Source organism: Hyperolius riggenbachi, chromosome 2 (genome assembly GCF_040937935.1).
Source record: "Hyperolius riggenbachi isolate aHypRig1 chromosome 2, aHypRig1.pri, whole genome shotgun sequence".
Classification (NCBI taxonomy): Eukaryota; Metazoa; Chordata; class Amphibia; order Anura; family Hyperoliidae; genus Hyperolius; species Hyperolius riggenbachi.
Genome location: NC_090647.1, coordinates 403575232 through 403594722, shown reverse-complemented (window position 1 = coordinate 403594722; position 19491 = coordinate 403575232). Strand labels below are relative to the sequence as shown.

Genomic DNA, 19491 nt, shown 5'->3' with positions numbered 1-19491 from the left:
CGGAGCCGAAAGCCGCAACAGTGCACCTGCTGGAGCCTGGAAAGGTAAATATTGAACAAGCTGACGGATTTGTCAGGCTGCTGTTCGAAGGGCTGCAGCGAGACCCCCATGGGACAAAAGACGGTGTGGGAAGCCTCATCGGGACCCTGAGGCTTCCCCCTCCCGAGGTGAGTACCCACCAAGGGAACTTTTTGATGTTACAGTGTCTCTTTAAAATGTCCGCTTTAGCTCAGTCCTTCATAATCAAGTTTCTCACCTGATCTTTGGATTTGACTTTATATCACTAACTACTTTTTTTCCTGCTTCCAGTTTCAGAAGTCTGTTTACCTTTTCACATTTTTGTTACATTCCCTATAATTCTTTAGTGCTGATGCAGTCCCCTCATTCTTTAGGGGACTCAAAGCATTCCTGTTAAACTTAATCATGTCCAGAACTAGAGGTGGGATGACAAATCTACTGAATCCACGAATCCCCAGAATGTTGTAAAATATTTGAGATATGTGGATTCTAATCCTGACGCCATTTACTGCGATTTAAATCCGGCGAATCCTGACTCTGCGTCTCTGTGCATCCTCCACTCGCCCCCACACAGATAAAAGCAGCGGCTCACCTAATACATAGATTCCAGCGTGGAGCAGACCTCTCTCTTCCTCCTCACTATTCCCCTAGTTACTGGCTTTTGCTGTTGATGCTAATCGTGTCATTAGCAGAAGGCGAGCACTAGGGGAACAGCGAGGAGGAAGAAGAGAGAAGTCTGCTCCACGCTGGAATCGATGGACTAGGTTAGCCGCTGCTTTTCTCTATGGGGGGGGAGGGGAGCGGAGGAACATGGGGAGGCTACCTATATTTAAGGAACCCTTTACCTAGCTACCTATACTGAAGGCACTTTTACATAGTTACATAGTTATTTTGGTTGAAAAAAGACATACGTCCATTGAGTTCAACCAGCTACCTAGCTACCTATTCTAAAGGCACCTTTACCTAGCTACCTATACTGTGGGCACGTTTACCTAGCTATCAGTATGGGGGTAACTATCCTTGGCTAGCTGTACTGGGGCATCTTTACCTAGGTACCTAAACTATGAGTACTTTTATCTAGCTATCTATACGGAAGAGGGGGGGGGGACTATACTTGGATAGCTATACTCGGGCACCTTTACCTAGCTACCTTTACTGGGGGCACCTTTACCTAGCTATCTATACTGGTGGCAACTATCAGGGCCGGTTCTCTCATGAAGCAAGATGAAACATTTGCATTGTGTGTACCTTCCTGAGGAGGAACGGAGTGGCTGAAGGTGAGCAGTTTGTTTGTTTGTCACAGACTCACAGCCAGCCAGTGTGCTATTGTGTTGAGCTGCAGCATGTCATTTGAGAACATTAAATGAAGCAGAGTAAATTGTTGGGTGCTGTGCGATCATTCCAAATCGGGGTGGGGGCGCATCCTCACAAGTTTGCCTCAGGCAGCAAAAAGTCTAGAACTGGCCCTGGCAACTATACTTGGCTAGCTATACTGGGGCACCATTACCTGGCTACTGGGGGCACCTTTACCTAGCTACATATACTGGGGACACCTTTATCTACCTAGCTATACTGGGGGCACCTTTACTTAGCTACCTATACTAGGGGCACCTTTACCTAGCTATCTATACTGGTGGCAACTATAATTGTCTAGCTATACTGGGGCACCTTTACCTACCTTCCTATACTGAGGTCTTTTTTTTTACTAAGCTATCCATATGGGGGGCAGCTATACTTGGCTAGCTATACTGGGGACACCTTTACCAAGCTACCTATACTGAGGGCACCTTTACCTAGATATCTATACTGGTGGAAACTATATTTGGCTATCTATACTGGGGCACCTTTACCTAGCTACCTATACTGGGGGCACCTTTACCTAGCTACCTATACTGGCGGCACCTTTATCTAGCTATCTATATGGAGGACAACTATACTTGGTTAGCTATACTGGGGGCACCTTTACCTAGCTACCGATACTGGAGGCACCTTTACCTAGCTACCTATACTGGGCGCACTTTTACCTACATTCCTATATGGGGGGGCAGTTATACTTGGCTACCTATGCCTGACTACCTATACTGGGGGCACCTATGCCTAGCTACCTATACTGGGGGCTACTATACCAGGTTACCTATACTAGGGAGCACCTATGCTTACTCACCAATAGTGGGGCACCTGTATCAGAGGCTACCTAAAGGGAGTGCAGAATTATTAGGCAAGTTGTATTTTTGAGGAATAATTGTATTATTGAACAACAACCATGTTCTCAATGAACCCAAAAAACTCATTAATATCAAAGCTGAATATTTTTAAAAGTAGTTTTTAGTTTGTTTTTAGTTTTAGCTATTTTAGGGGGATATTTGTGTGTGCAGGTGACTATTACTGTGCATAATTATTGGGCAACTTAACAAAAAACAAATATATACCCATTTCAATTATTTATTTTTACCAGTGAAACGAATATAACATCTCAACATTCACAAATATACATTTCTGACAAAACAAAAACAAATCAGTGACCAATATAGCCACCTTTCTTTGCATGGACACTCAAAAGCCTGCCATCCATGGATTCTGTCAGTGTTTTGATCTGTTCACCATCAACATTGTGTGCAGCAGCAACCACAGCCTCCCAGACACTGTTCAGAGAGGTGTACTGTTTTCCCTCCTTGTAAATCTCACATTTTATGATGGACCACAGGTTCTCAATGGGGTTCAGATCAGGTGAACAAGGAGGCCATGTCATTAGTTTTTCTTCTTTTATACCCTTTCTTGCCAGCCACGCTGTGGAGTACTTGGACGCGTGTGATGGAGCATTGTCCTGCATGAAAATCATGTTTTTCTTGAAGGATGCAGATTTCCTCATGTACCACTGCTTGAAGAAGGTGTCTTCCAGAAACTGGCAGTAGGACTGGGAGTTGAGCTTGACTCCATCCTCAACCCGAAAAGGCCCCACAAGCTCATCTTTGATGATACCAGCCCAAACCAGTACTCCACCTCCACCTTGCTGGCGTCTGAGTCGGACTGGAGCTCTCTGCCCTTTACCAATCCAGCCACGGGCCCATCCATCTGGCCCATCAAGAATCACTCTCATTTCATCAGTCTATAAAACCTTAGAAAAATCAGTCTTGAGATATTTCTTGGCCCAGTCTTGACGTTTCAGCTTGTGTGTCTTGTTCAGTGGTGGTCGTCTTTCAGCCTTTCTTATCTTGGCCATGTCTCTGAGTATTGCACACCTTGTGCTTTTGGGCACTCCAGTGATGTTGCAGCTCTGAAATATGGCCAAACTGGTGGCAAGTGGCATCTTGGCAGCTGCACGCTTGACTTTTCTCAGTTCATGGGCAGTTATTTTGCGCCTTGGTTTTTCCACACGCTTCTTTCGACCCTGTTGACTATTTTGAATGAAACGCTTGATTGTTCGATGATCACGCTTCAGAAGCTTTGCAATTTTAAGAGTGCTGCATCCCTTTGCAAGATATCTCACTATTTTTGACTTTTCTGAGCCTGTCAAGTCCTTCTTTTGACCCATTTTGCCAAAGGAAAGGAAGTTGCCTAATAATTATGCACACCTGATATAGGGTGTTGATGTCATTAGACCACACCCCTTCTCATTACAGAGATGCACATCACCTAATATGCTTAATTGGTAGTAGGCATTTGAGCCTATACAGCTTGGAGTAAGACATAAAGCATAAAGAGGATGATGTGGTCAAAATACTCATTTGCCTAATAATTCTGCACTCCCTGTATACTGGGGACACCTATGTCTGTTTACCTATACTGGGGGCACCTATGCCTGGCTACCTATACTCGGGGAACCTTTACCTAGCTACCTATACTGGAGGAACCTTTACCATATTGGACTTTTTTTAGATCTAGAATTTTTATTTCCATAAGTTATGTACATTCTTCAATAGTCTACATGTACAGTGGTGTGAAAAACTATTTGCCCCCTTCCTGATTTCTTATTCTTTTGCATGTTTGTCACACTTTAAATGTTTCTGCTCATCAAAAACCGTTAACTATTAGTTAAAGATAGCATAATTGAACACAAAATGCAGTTTTAAATTATGGTTTTTATTATTTAGTGAGAAAAATAACTCAAAACCTACATGGCCCTGTGTGAAAAAGAAATTGCCCCCTGAACCTAATAACTGGTTGGGCCACCCTTAGCAGCAATAACCGCAATCAAGCGTTTGCGATAACTTGCAACGAGTCTTTTACAGCGCTCTGGAGGAATTTTTGCCCACTTATCTTTGCAGAATTGTTGTAATTCAGCTTTATTTGAGGGTTTTCTAGCATGAACCGCCTTTTTAAGGTCATGTCACAACATCTCAATAGGATTCAAGTCCAAAGTCTTCATTTTGTTTTTCTTCAGCCATTCAGAGGTGGATTTGCTGGTGTGTTTTGGGTCATTGTCCTGCTGCAGCACCCAAGATCGCTTCAGCTTGGGTTGACGAACAGATGGCCAGACATTCTCCTTCAGGATTTTTTGGTAGACAGTAGAATTCATGGTTCCATCTATCACAGCAAGCCTTCCAGGTCCTGAAGCAGCAAAACAACCCCAGACCATCACACTACCACCACCATATTTTACTGTTGGTATGATGTTCTTTTGCTGAAATGCTGTGTTACTTCTACGCCAGATGTAACGGGACACGCACCTTCTAAAAAGTTCAACTTTTGTCTCGTCGGTCCACAAGGTATTTTCCCAAAAGTCTTGCCAATCATTGAGATGTTTTTTTAGCAAAATTGAGACGAGCCTTAATGTTCTTTTTGCTTAAAAGTGGTTTGCGCCTTGGATATCTGCCATGCAGACCGTTTTTGCCCAGTCTTTTTCTTATGTTGGAGTTGTGAACAATGACCTTAATTGAGGCAAGTGAGGCCTGCAGTTCTTTAGATGTTGTCCTGGGGTCTTTTGTGGCCTGTCGGATGAGTTTTCTCTGCACTCTTGGGGTAATTTTGGTCGGCCAGCCACTCCTGGGAAGGTTCATCACTGTTCCATGTTTTTGCCATTTGTGGATAATGGCTCTCACTGTGGTTCGCTGGAGTCCCAAAGCTTTAGAAATGGCTTTATAACCTTTACCAGACTGATAGATCTCAATTACTTTCGTTCTCATTTGTTCCTGAATTTCTTTGGATCTTGGCATGATGTCTAGCTTTTGAGGTGCTTTTGGTCTACTTCTCTGTGTCAGATAGCTCCTATTTAAGTGATTTCTTGATTGAAACAGGTGTGGCAGTAATCAGGCCTGGGGTGACTACAGAAATTGAACTCAGGTGTGATAAACCACAATTAAGTTATTTTTAATAAGGGGGGACAATCACTTTTTCACACAGGGCCATGTAGATTTGGAGTTTTTTTTTTCTCCCTAAATAATAAAAACCATCATTTAAAACTGCATTTTGTGTTCAATTATGTTATCTTTGACTAATAATTAACGGTTTTGGATGAGCAGAAACATTTAAGTGTGACAAACATGCAAAAGAATAAGAAATCAGGAAGGGGGCAAATAGTTTTTCACACCACTGTATGTATATTCTGCAAAAAATATAAAAAATATTAACAATAATAATGAAATTGATGGAAACGGTGCATTATTCTAAATAGGCTTGAAAATGTGGCCTAGAACCTTTCAGATATATGATTAAAGAACATTGAACAGCTGGGCTGATGTAAAGCACACAATTTCTGTATATATGACCTAACCTTTGACAAACAAATCTTTAATTCAATTGATAAGCTAAATCAACGAGCCTTGATCTAACCATGGTTAGGGGTGCTGGGTGGGGATAATGTGATGCTGGGGGGTGCTGGGGATGATGTGATACTGCTGGGGGGTTCTGGGTGGGAATAACGTGATGCTGGCGGTGGATGCTTGGTGGAGATAATGTGATGCTGGGTGGGGATGGTATGCTGACTTGGGTTGCTGGGTTGGGATAATGTGATACTGGACAGAGGTGCTGGGTGGGTGTAGGGAGGTGTGTGAGGCTAAGTGAAAGTGCCTGGTGGGAAGAGGTGAGATAGGATAAGGGTGCATGCTGTGTGAGGAGAAGCAGGTAAGGCTAAAGGTGCTGAGTGAGTGTGCAGAGGCAGGTGAAGGGTGCTGGTTGGGAAGAGGTAGGTCAAGCTGGTTAAGTATGCTTGGTAGAAAAAAACAGAGGAGTTTGAGTGATCAAAGGCAGGTGAGGGTGCTGGGTGGAGGCTAAAAGTGCTAGCTTGGGAGGAGCAGAGGATACTGAATAGGCAGAGGCAGGTGAGGATGCTGGGTGGAGCCTGAGGATATGAGCTTGGGAGAAGCAGGTGAGGCTAGCTGAGGATGCTGGGTGGGCAGAGGCAGGTGAGGTGGGGTTAGGATGGCTGAGGGTGCTGTGTGGAGGCTATTTTAACATTCAGTATTTGTGTACATAAATTATTATGTATGAGATTGCGTTAGATACTTACCTCAGTAGACTTCCCAAATCCTCCTCCTCCAGACCACCAATCCATTGCTGGGACACCATAGACGTTTGTGAGTGCAGGATACCTTGCTCCCATACAGCAGCCTGGAGCCTGCTCGGGCCACACACACACGTTTTTAGGGTCTAAAAGCTTGTGAAAAAAATTGCATGGCTTTTAGATCCTGAATCTGGAAATAATCATAACGCCAGGGAGGTTCAGCCAGTTTCCAGTCCTCCATTCCTGAAGCTCAGCTAAGCATGTGTTTGTTTTGGAATGGGGTCTGTCATGTCAGGTTTCAATAACAAATATACAGGGAGTGCAGAATTATTAGGCAAATGAGTATTTTGGCCACATCATCCTCTTTATGCATGTTGTCTTACTCCAAGCTGTATAGGCTCGAAAGCCTACTACCAATTAAGCATATTAGGTGATGTGCATCTCTGTAATGAGAAGGGGTGTGGTCTAATGACATCAACACCCTATATCAGGTGTGCATAATTATTAGGCAACTTCCTTTCCTTTGGCAAAATGGGTCAAAAGAAGGACTTGACAGGCTCAGAAAAGTCAAAAATAGTGAGATATCTTGCAAAGGGATGCAGCACTCTTAAAATTGCAAAGCTTCTGAAGCGTGATCATCGAACAATCAAGCGTTTCATTCAAAATAGTCAGCAGGGTCGCAAGAAAAACCAAGACGCAAAATAACTGCCCATGAACTGAGAAAGGTCAAGCGTGCAGCTGCCAAGATGCCACTTGCCACCAGTTTGGCCATATTTCAGAGCTGCAACATCACTGGAGTACCCAAAAGCACAAGGTGTACAATACTCAGAGACATGGCCAAGGTAAGAAAGGCTGAAAGACGACCACCACTGAACAAGACACACAAGCTGAAACGTCAAGACTGGGCCAAGAAATATCTCAAGACTAATTTTTCTAAGGTTTTAGGGACTGATGAAATGAGAGTGAGTCTTGATGGGCCAGATGGATGGGCCCGTGGCTGGATTGGTAAAGGGCAGAGAGCTCCAGTCCGACTCAGACGCCAGCAAGATGGAGGTGGAGTATTGGTTTGGGCTGGTATCATCAAAGATGAGCTTGTGGGGCCTTTTCGGGTTGAGGATGGAGTCAAGCTCAACTCCCAGTCCTACTGTCAGTTTCTGGAAGACACCTTCTTCAAGCAGTGGTACAGGAAGAAGTCATCCTTCAAGAAAAACATGATTTTCATGCAGGACAATGCTCCATCACACGCATCCAAGTACTCCACAGCGTGGCTGGCAAGAAAGGGTATAAAAGAAGAAAAACTAATGACATGGCCTCCTTGTTCACCTGATCTGAACCCCATTGAGAACCTGTGGTCCATCATAAAATGTGAGATTTACTAGGAGGGAAAACAGTACACCTCTCTGAACAGTGTCTGGGAGGCTGTGGTTGCTGCTGCACACAATGTTGATGGTGAACAGATCAAAACACTGACAGAATCCATGGATGGCAGGCTTTTGAGTGTCCTTGCAAAGAAAGGTGGCTATATTGGTCACTGATTTGTTTTTGTTTTGTTTTTGAATGTCAGAAATGTATATTTGTGAATGTTGAGGTGTTATATTGGTTTCACTGGTAAAAAATAAATAATTGAAATGAGTATAAATTAGTTTTTTGTTAAGTTGCCTAATAATTATGCACAGTAATAGTCACCTGCACACACAGATATCCCCTTAAAATAGCTAAAACTAAAAACAAACTAAAAACTACTTTCAAAAATATTCAGCTTTGATATTAATGAGTTTTTTGGGTTCATTGAGAACATGGTTGTTGTTCAATAATACAATTATTCCTCAAAAATACAACTTGCCTAATAATTCTGCACTCCCTGTAGCTGGGTGTCATTGGCATAGCAGTGGTATGTCAGAGCATGTTTTTGGATGATTTTTCTGAGCATTTTTGTCAGCATGTATATGGTAAACATCAAAGGGGTAGTATCGAGCGCTGGGACACCATATTTTAGTGGTACAGGGTTGGATTGGAAAGGCCCTAAGGCTAATCCTTGTGTCCTGCCAGCCATGAAGGAGGAGAACCATTGGAGGACTAAACCATCAATTCCAAAGTACTCCTGCAGCCTGTTAAGTAAGATTTCGTGATCAACTGTATAAAAAGCCGCTAAGAGATCAAGCAGTATCAGGATGGAACTTGTCTCTGGCCATGAGCAGGCCATTACAAATCTTTACAATAACACTTTCCCAGCTGTGGTGCTTCTTGACGCCAGATTGTAGGGGGTCAAAGATGTTGTTTGTTGAGAGCCTGGCTTCAAGTTGGCGATATGCAGCCTTCTCAATAACAAATCTCCCACGCTGACAGTCAGTGCAGGGCTACACCTATGATTTAGAAGAATGTTTAATACAGACTACTCCGCCTGTTTGGGACCAATGTAATGTTTTCAGACTCAAAAGTTTTTGATGAAAGTAAATCTGTGACATATGTAATAATAATATAATAATAATCCGAACATTTATATAGCGCTTTTCTCCTGTCAGACTCAAAGCGCTCAAGAGCGGCAGCCACTGGGACGCGCTCAGGAGGCCACCCTGCAGTGTTAGGGAGTCTTGCCTTGAACTCCTTACTGAATAGGTACTGACCTTAGCCAGGATTCGAACCCTGGTCTCCCATGTCAAAGGCGGAGCCCTTAACCAGTACTCTATTCAGCCACTACTGCCATGGACCAGCTCCTCCTGCAGCTGGGCAGCCCCTGTACAGTGATGGGCTGCACACTGCTTGAAACTCATGGAGTAACCCTTGCAGTCAGTGTCCTCCCACCCAGAGAGTCCCGTGCGCCAGTGTGCTGCTCTGCCAGTGGGGTCTGTGCAGGTTGCGCCCCCTCCTCTCTTGCAGCCTCTTGACTGACATATGTGAGAGTTAATAAGGAAGGATCTGACCCAAGTGGTACACCATGTTATTTCAGATAAACTTTAAGGGCCCTTTTCCACTACAGCGTTTGCGATTGCTTAATCGCAAAACCGCAAACCGCTAGTGATTTGTCAAATCGCTACAGTTTGCTTTTAGCATAGGAATCGCGGTAGGTCATTTCCACTACCGCGATTCGTTTTTGACCGGATCGCGATCGCGCGGCGGAGCGATTATTGCCGCGATTTTGCTATGCAGTGCATAGCATAGCAAAATCGCGGCCGCGAACGTCGGGGAATCGCCGGTAATTGCGATTCAGCAATCGCTAGCGTTCAGCGTGAACGCTAGCGATTGCTAGTGGAAAAGGGCCCTAAAGGTACATTTATACGATTTGTGACCTTGGCCCATTTTCTCTTGAGTTTTCTCCTAGGTTATATCTTTAATCTTGTTAATAAATAAAATGCCCTTCAACCCACCAGAAAGCAAGAAAATACTCAAAATAATTTTGACAGTACTTTTTCACATACTTTTTTTTTCCTTTTTCAACTGCAGAGTGCTGAAAAGTTATTGTAAATGTAAATGAAAAATTATCTCCTAGGAGAAAATGTTAGTTGCATATGGGCCCATATGATTTTGCAATGAGCCACTTTGGCAGTAGGGCTATATGCTATAAAGCCTTCCTACAGGGTGGGCCATTTGAATGGATACAATAAAATGGGAATGGTTGGTGATATTAACTTCCTGTTTGTGGCACATTAGTATATGTGAGGGGGGGGGGAAACTTTTCAAGATGGGTGGTGACCATGGCAACTATTTTGAAGTCGGCCATTTTGAATCCAAGTTTTGTTTTTTTCAATAGGAAGTCGCATCAAACTTATTGGGAAATTCACAAGAAAAACAATGGTGTGCTTGGTTTTAACGTAACTTTATTCTTTCATTAGTTATTTATAAGTTTCTCTTTGTTTACAGCCATTGACATGTCGCCGAGATTGACACGTGAGGAGCAGGTAGAAATTGTGTTGATGTCTGGTGAACGCAGTAACCAGGTCATTGCAGCAGATTTCAATGCAAGACAACCCTACGAGACCACCCATCTCCTATGCTACACTTAGCAAACTAAAGATGTGCAATCTTGCGCTAACGCAGGTGAGAGGTCAAAGTGGACCGCAGACTGATCACACACTGGCAGCTCCTCAAACACTCGGCTGTGAGCGGACTGCTGGAAAAGGAAGCAAAAGACAGGAGGAGCGCTCCGTAGTGTGATACCGTTTAATAAAATGAAAACTGCGCAATAAAAGATACACTTACTAGATGTGTATGAACAGTAGGCATTTAAAATTGGCATATAGCCCAGAATAAAAAGGACATCCCCTCTTGGAAGCGAAACCTGAAGCTGCAGTGGCCAGCGGCAGCAAGGATCCAGATGGTAAATGGATGACAGGTGTCCCTTCGGGGTGACTGTGTGCAGGTTACGTCAAGACGCGTTTCAGCGTGTCCACGCCTTCGTCAGTTAACTGACGAAGGCGTGGACACGCCGAAACGCGTCTTGACGTAACCTGCACTACGGAGCGCTCCTCCTGTCTTTTGCTTCCTTTTACACTTAGCAAACTGCTTGCTAAGTTTCGTGAAACTGGTTCAGTGTTGGATTTGCCAAAATGTGGACGCATGAAATCTGTCACTAATGAAGAAACATCAGTGGCTGTCTTAGCTTCATTCAGCAAGAGCCCACAGCGTAGCACTCGCCGCATGTCACTGGAGAGTCACTGGAGAGTGGCATTTGTCAAACATCCTTTTGGCGGATATTAGCTACTCACAAATGGCAATCTTACAAACTCCAGCTACTGCAGCATCTCAACGAGAATGACCCAGATCGGCGCACTGAATTTGCAGAATGGGCAAAACGAAAATTGGAACAGGACCCTCAGTTTACGCAAAAGATTTTGATCAGGGATGAGGCAAACTTTTATGTGAATGGTGAAGTTAACAAACAAAACCACCGCTATTTGATCTGACACTAAACCACATTGGATAGATCCCTCCAAATCTGTTGGAACAAAAAAACTGATGGTATGGTTGTGATATATGGGGTACAAAGATAGTGGGGCCATTCTTCATCAATGGAAACCTCAAGGCCACTGGATATGCGAAATTGCTACATGATGTGTTTCCCTCTTTATGCACTGAAGCTGGCATGTTCCTTGAGTTTTTCCAGCAAGATGGTGCGCCACCACATTATGGGTGTCAGGTTTTAACTTTGGGGTTATCTGAATGCAATTGTCTATAAGATACGAGATGTGCGGCACCTGAAACTATGGCTACTGGAAGCCTGTGCTAGCATTTCTCCTGCGGTGTAAGTGGACAGAAATGTGTAAATAACTCATTAAAGAATAAAGTTATGTTAAAACCAAGCACACCATTGTTTTTCTTGTGAAATTCCCAATAAGTTTGATGTGTTACATGACCCTCTTCCTATTGAAAAAACAAAAGTTGGATTCAAAGTGGCCGCCTTCAAAACGGGTGCCATGGTCACCACCCATCTTGAAAAGTTTCTCCCTTCACATATACTAATGTGCCACAAACAGGAAATTAATATCATCAACCATTCCCATTTTATTAAGGTGTATCCATATAAATACTTCAGCAGCACAGGCTGCTATGACTAATGAGGTTCCGCTAATCACTGTTGAGGTTACCTAGTTAAATAAGAATCTGACTATGGACTTTACTATTAAGCCTCATCCACTTTCGCATTTAATATCTGCCTGGCTTTGCTATCGTTGCAGAAGCAAGGCAATGATAGTGTGGTAGCACCTTGCCGGTAGTGGTGCCAGGAACTGGAAGGGGTGTGGCTGGGTTCTTAACCAAGTGGTCCACTTAAAGGGAACCTTAACTGAGAAGGATATGGATTTTCCCTTTTAAAATAATACCAGTTGCCCGGCTCTCCTTCTGATCCTGTGTCTCCAATACTTTTAGCCACAGCCCCTGAACAAGCATGCAGATCAGATGCTCTGACTGAAGTCAGACTGGATTAGCTGCATGCTTGTTTCAGGTGTGTTATTCAGCCAATACTGCAGCTAATGAGATCAGCAGAACTGCCAGGCAACTGGTATAGCTTAAAAGGAAAAATCCACATCCCTCTCAGTTTAGGTTCCCTTTAAACACAGGAAGCAGGCTATGCTGCCGAGAGAGGAAAACTGCACAGTATGTAGTCTTGCTCCCACTTTGCCATTATGCATTCATTTACAGGACTGACTAAATGTTTGTATGTTGTAGTTCATCATATCTTTTTTTCTTTTTTCCCTAGGTGCAATATTTCTTCAAAATTCTAGACAGTTAACTACAGTCTTTTTAAAAAAAGGAAAGAAAGAATGAAAATAAGAGAATTGGTTTATTAATTTTATTGTCAGATGTTTCAACAAAGAGCACTGGACTCCTCGCAAATGTTGCAGATGTTTGAACAATGTGCGCACAGTAGACAAGTAATATAGCCTATGGGATACTGCATTGCATTATTCTTTTTTTTTTTTAAATAAAGATTTATTTTTCAACACGTGACTTTGGTTTAATTCATACATTACTTATTCTCTTGAAGAAAAATAAAATTGTACAACTGCATAAATATAAAAATCTTTCACCATGTGGTTAAAACATTTGTAAAGTTACAGCACTAGACTGTGATTCTTCCTGAAAAAAAAAAGGAAAAGGAAAAAACACAACTCAAAACAATTAGCCCTGTTCTTTGCAATAATTGACAGACTGACCTTGGCCTTAACACACCTTCATAAAATAAGAAATAAGTGGGAGGATTTAATTAAAAAAAAAAAGCATTAAATACAAAGCACAGCACAACCCATCACCTCCTACATGTATGTAAAGCTAAAAAGGAAACAAAACAGACCCCCCCCCCCCCCCACTTATGCAAGTAAAATCAATGCCACATTGACTTGGCTCCATGGAGTGCTGTTAAATATTATTTTTGGTTGACCATCTGTTTTACAGAAACGAAAACACCATGCCAGTTTTATTCCCATGATAGAGTATTTACACCTTGGACTGCAAAAATTTGAAAAAAAAAAAATTGTACATCATAAACATCGCCTGGCAGATACTGTAGGGTCTTGCTCATCTGCTACTGTACAAGTACACTAAAAAAATAAAATATGCAATTTAGCAATATATATATAGGGGGCAGAAACACTGCTTACTACATTTTGATTATGGAATCATAATTTACAGCAAAATGGGCATGTCCCAAGGTTCAAGTCATTCATTTATCGTCTAAATTTACAGTATAATAAATACTTGTTGCTATTGCTACACCTTGATTTTACATTCTAACCCTAGTAAATGCAGAAAGCTAGTGTAAAGCATATATATTTAGTGTAGGTCCCATACATGACAGTTTGTTCAAGACTAAAAGTTTTTTGTTTGCTTTTTTAAATTTAGATGATGGAATTAGCCAAACTTTGCCTATAATACGCTACTTTTTATATCAAACTTCACATCAAAACGTCCCTGAAAACGATCTTTCTCACTATAGTGTATATTCTCGCCAAACACTTTGCATTCAATACGGACTTCAGTGTTCCTGGAAATGTTGGTGAACTGCACAGCAACAAGGGGCTGAAGATAATAAGGTTGTATCAGCTTTCCATAGTAAGGATAGTAATTCAAGGGGAAACCGGCAAATCCACCCATTGCATAGTACTCCAAATCTTTAATTTTAGGCTGGTCCTCCTCTTTCTGTAATAAAAAATACATGAAAGTTATTTTACCCTCAGTATGGTTTTACTTTACTTTCTCAAATTACCATTTGCTCCAATAGCCTTTATTTTATGCAGCTTGCCTAGGTTTTAAAGGGGGCTATACATTTATAGATGGCCACCAGATTTAACCATTAGGCCTCTTGCACACTATGGGCTTGATTCACAAAAGAGTGTTAACTGTTAGGACAGCCGTTTTCGCACGAATTTTCGCATTGTGCGCGATCGCGAATTTTCACGCGAATTGATAACGTTTTGCGATCGCGCGCAATGCGAAAATTTGCGCGAAAACGGCCGTGCTAACAGTTAGCACTCTTTTGTGAATCAAGCCCTATATGTGATTCCAATTTTTTATCTGATACGATTTTGGATTCCGATTAAAAAACGTACTGGATACTGCTAAGATTTTAAATCATAATCCAAAATTGGACATATAAAAAATCGGAATCGCATGTAGTGTGCAAGAGGCCTCAGATTCTTTTCAGATCAAATCTCACACACTAGGCACAGGTGTTTAATAGATTTCAGCTAGATTGTATGGAAAAAAGAAAAGTGCATGAACTAGGGCTTTAGGGCCCGTTTCCACTATTGCGGAAACCGCCGCAATTCCGCAGTTTCCCCGCACATGAATCGCATAGAGAAACTCTGCCATAGGGGAGAATGGCGCCGCCGGCCGAATCGCTTGCGGTAGAGATTCGGCTGGAACCCCCCGCAGAATTCGCTCGGGAGGCTGCGATTCCCATGATTCGCCTGCGATCCCGCCCACCCGCTCAGTGTCGGCGCGCGTCTTGCAGACGCACGCCGCACAAGTGGAAACAAGCCCTTAATGTTTTTCAGCCTATTTACCTCACCTTTCCAGAAATATGGCCTCAAGTCTCAGTAGTGAGGTTTAAAGTGAATTGGAGAGATTATGCTGCCCTCATTTTAAGAAATGTTATCTATACGGCTTTTGTAGTCGTCTTTTGCCTTTAATATTTTTTGCAGCAGTATGCAGATCAGGTATTCTGATGGCACTCTCCATTAACTAGCTGCAAGATTTTGCAGATATGTGACTGAGAAACTGTTGGAACCAAATGAGACAAGAAGAATTGTTGAAAACAAATGGCAGTCTGTAATAGAAACCTTTATAAATGCATGTCTACTTGCAAGTGGAAAGCACAACTGGAACAAGTATCCCCAATCTGTGACAGCTATAAACTTTAGATTTTGATGATCAAAGACAGGAATTCAGGGGAATCTCCAGACTGAAGGATACAAAATAGCCAAAACCTGGCACAGTTTTATACCCTTCCTAGCATTATCAAAAGCAGGAAAAGGGTTGGCTGTCTTTGTAACCATCTAAAAACAACACGGGTGATGAAACCTAAGCAAATGTAGAACATCCTAGAAGCTTAAAGAGGATCTGTTGGCCATACTTTCTCAGGAAAAAAACAACATATATTAGTAGATAAATACTTGCTCTATTTACATAACATATGTATTGCACTGTCCACATTTTGATTTCAGTGAGTTTTATATAGTAAATAAAGAGAATTCTGTTTCTGTCAGTTTCCATCTTAGAATCCCTGTGTCTGAAGCCAATCCTGATGTAAGTTCCTCCCTTACTCTGTTTCTTCTCCTCTGTCTGATTGTGTATGTATGTATGCCTCCCTCTCAGTCTTCAGGTACTCTCACACAGCTCTGCAGCTTCGTGCATCCTCACAAATCATTGTGTGACTTTGCAGACATGGTTTTTCCATATGCCTCCATGGCAGCATACATATGGGTTAAGCCCCACCCCTACCAATTAACAGGACCTTAGCTATAAAAGAAAGTGACCCCTAGCGAGCAGCATTCCCTTTAATCAGGATCGGACAGTGCCATCTTTTATGGATACAAATTCCTCTGATCTGCATGTTCTAGATGTTGCAAGAACACTTAGAGCCTATGTGAATGTAACAAGGGAGCTTCAGGAAATCAGAGCAGCTCTTCATAATTCCATCAGGTCTGAGAAAGAGCCAGCTAACCTCAAACTCAAAAGATCTCTTCATGGCTCAAATGAATCAAGAAAGCCTTTTATTAAGGCTAGCCTATTATCAGGGTTTGTGACCTTGTCCCACTGGGTGGCATCACAGTGCACTCTTCTCAGCTGTCCCCTGTGCCACCTTCGCTATCCGGGCAAGGATTCACCAGGCTGCCAACTGGTCCTCTGTCCATACTTTCATTGCCCATTTCAGAGTCAATCCAGCAGCCTCCGCTTCAGTTTATTTTTGAAAGAAAGTTATTTCTGAATCTGTTAAAGCCTTAATTTAAATTATTTTTGGTCAGCAAGTCTTGTCCCACCCTTACTTTTTTCTGCTAGTTAAATCCCATATGTATGCTGCCATGGAGGCATATGGAAAACGGAAAATTGTATACTCACCGAACGGTAATTTTCCTTTCCATGTGCATCCATGGCAGCATAGGGATTTCCCTCCCTTTCCTTTTGTTGACTTTTTGCTGTTCTCCGGTTCGGCTAGTCAATGAGAATGCTGCTCGCTAGGGGTCACTTTCTTTTATAGCTAAGGTCCTGTTAATTGGTAGGGGTGGGGCTTAACCCATATGTATGCTGCCATGGATGCACATGGAAAGGAAAATTACCGTTCGGTGAGTATACAATTTTCCGTTATCTATATGGATGGGATTTCAGCTGAGTCACTTTCTCAGCACAAGAAATATTGGCCAAACAGAGAGGAGCAGAGGTGTGGGAGGGGAAACTGGGAGTGAAAGAAACTTCAGCCAATCAGGCTGCATTAGTTGTGTATGAGGAAAACAGGGGAGGAAAAAAAACAACTAGCATGCAATGCAACTTTTATTTTGCTGCAGATGTATCAAATAATAGCCAGGGTACCTGGTAAATTATATTCTATTGAGAAGAAAATTAAGAGAGATTTTTAACTTTTGGATTGCCTGGTTAGCATCCTTATTATTTGTTTACCATATAAAAATAGAGAATTGATTTTTGATTGTATGCCTAACAGTTACTCTTTAAAGCCCAATACCATGAAAGTTTATTTTAAAACAATTCCTGGATCATTTGACAAACAGCAGCTGAGTCACTAGTTCCCCTCCTTACCATCTAATCCACTCCCTGCACCATTGTCCCTCCTCCTTTCTTCATAGGCACAGAATGTGTCACTCAGCTGTTACCAAGTTATGCAATCTGTACAGCACTGGGGCCACAAAGTTTCACCCACGGGATCAAGTTTTTGATCCTGATGGGTGACAGAAATTGAGAGTATATTGTTGTCTGTGTATGCACCTTTAATGTGAGGCTGCAACCAGCCATTTCAGGATACTGGTATACTGTATGTCAGGCATTCTTACAGTAGCTTTGTTCTGATCACAAGCCACTCCCTTGACAGAGACATTGTCATTTATAATCCTCAAACATTTCATGGTGTCCAAGAATTACAATAAAAATAGGGGAGTTAAAACACATTTCTTTACTATACACAGCCCTCTCAATACTTTCATTTTTATTAATACTTAAAGGTTTGCATAAGTGTACAAAACAACATATCCATCTATTCTGAATGGTCTGCTGAAACAAAACTACAATTAATTAAATGTTCTTACCTTTCCTGCACAGAAGATAGGAATAAGGAATTGGTTGTAGGGCATCCCAGGAACTTCAGGATAAGATCCATTCTGTGGAGGCTAAAGTAAGAAGATGAACAGGTATTGAATTCAGGCCACACCAGAAAGCTAATAGAATCTATAAATATGTATATCCTTCGGACAAACTAGGTGTAGGTTTATCAACTGATATAGGCACTTACGCCACAATTTCTCTCTTAGGAAAAGAAAAGGGAATTGGAAAATTATTACAAAAACCCATCTGCCCCCCTCCCTCAAGGCTATTCAGAAAAAGGGTATATACAGATATCCCATACTACCCATAGACATACAGTACATGTGTTATTCCCAATGTTATTAACTTTATTCTCATGAGATTATCAGATTAGACTTTATTTGCCTTTGGACATAAAAGGGTACAGTTACATTTCTATCAACATTTTATTATTGTCTCTGTGTCTATTCCAGAACTTCTCTCTCAGTTTTTGTACCAGTTACATGAAGTAGGGAGACGTTTCCTAACTGTACTACAACAGTAAAAACCATGAGAGAACGCAGCCACACCCAAACACTAAATACAAAAGAACATTTTGGGAAAAGTTACTTAAAATTTGTAGATTTGCTAATGAATTTCAAAAAATAGACTAAGGGCTCATTCACACTACACAATGCAAGCACGAACACGATTTCGTGCTTGCGCTGCCATCGCACGGTCAACGCATTGAATGCACGTCGGGGAGCGCTAGAGCGCAGAGTCTATGGACTTTCATGTTGCCATGTGGATCGTACACTATGTGCGTTGCGTCAAAACTGACAGCGCAGCACATAGTGTGAATGAGCCCTTAAAGAGGAGCTGTTAGGTATAAGGTTTCAGAGGAAAAAAAAACATATATCAGTAGCTAAATATTGGCTGTACTTACATTACATATGCATTCCACTGTCCACGTTTGGATTTCACAGAATGTTTATATAGTATTTGCAGAGATTAATGCTCCTGACAGTTCATGGCAGGTTCCATCTTTCACTGTCTTGTCTGAAGCCAATTGTGATGTAATATCCTCCCTTACCCTGCTTCCTGATTGATGATTCTTTAGCCCTCCCAAGTCCCAGCCCTCAGACACTCCCACCAGTCTCTGGTCTATTGTCTGTAACTCAGCGGGGGGGGGGTATCGTGCCGCCAGCTGGGAGGGGGGGTGCGGGCGATCGTCGGGAGGGGGGGGTGCGGGCGATCGTCGGGGGAGGGGGGGGCTGTCAGATGAACAGAGGTGAGCCGTTTAGTTCTACACTGGGAAGTCCAGATCTTTTCAATGATTCAGATGATTCGAATCAGATCATTGAAGAGATCCGGATCTTTGAACCAAATCTTTGAGTCATTTGTAGCAGAGTGAGAGGTGCAGGAGAATGAGGGCACATTGCACATTCAGGGTGCTAATGGGGAAGGGTGAGATGCAGCAGGAAGATTGTGCTTGTGCACAGAAGCTGCAGTTCCTGTTTCTTCCAGACATCCACTGTGACCCGAATCTCGGATTATTCGACTCACAAAAAAGATCCGGATCAAAGATCCGAATCGTTCATGATCTGGACAACACTACAGTGCAGTGAATATTAATTAACCACGTGGCTAGGAACAATAGGGACTCTCCCCTTACTGAGCATGTGCAAGCAGTGTAACACAGCAAAGTACCAGTATAACATGCTGCACTTTCATTGAACTGTGAACAGCACATTTATTTTTCAGTGCTGTGAGTTGGGCTGCGTTACAGGCTGCTGTAACGTGCGCCTGTA

The 19491-nt window shown here is 42.4% G+C and overlaps 2 protein-coding genes across 2 annotated transcripts in view; one reads left to right on the top strand and one right to left on the bottom strand.

Annotated features, from left to right (window-relative positions):
• Positions 1-12901, top strand: part of NME7 (NME/NM23 family member 7) — a 311856-nt gene extending 298955 nt beyond the window's left edge. Inside the window, exon 13 of the mRNA XM_068269804.1 lies at positions 12651-12901. Within this exon, the coding sequence (XP_068125905.1) occupies positions 12651-12683 (33 nt within the window). The 3' untranslated portion in view covers positions 12684-12901. The remainder of the gene's footprint in view (positions 1-12650) is intronic.
• ATP1B1 (ATPase Na+/K+ transporting subunit beta 1) overlaps positions 12730-19491 on the bottom strand; it is a 43787-nt gene continuing 37025 nt past the window's right edge. Inside the window, exons 5-6 of the mRNA XM_068269806.1 lie at positions 17707-17787; positions 12730-14089 (exon numbers count right to left, since the gene is read on the bottom strand). Coding sequence (XP_068125907.1) covers positions 13817-14089; positions 17707-17787 — 354 coding nt within the window. The 3' untranslated portion in view covers positions 12730-13816. The remainder of the gene's footprint in view (positions 14090-17706; positions 17788-19491) is intronic.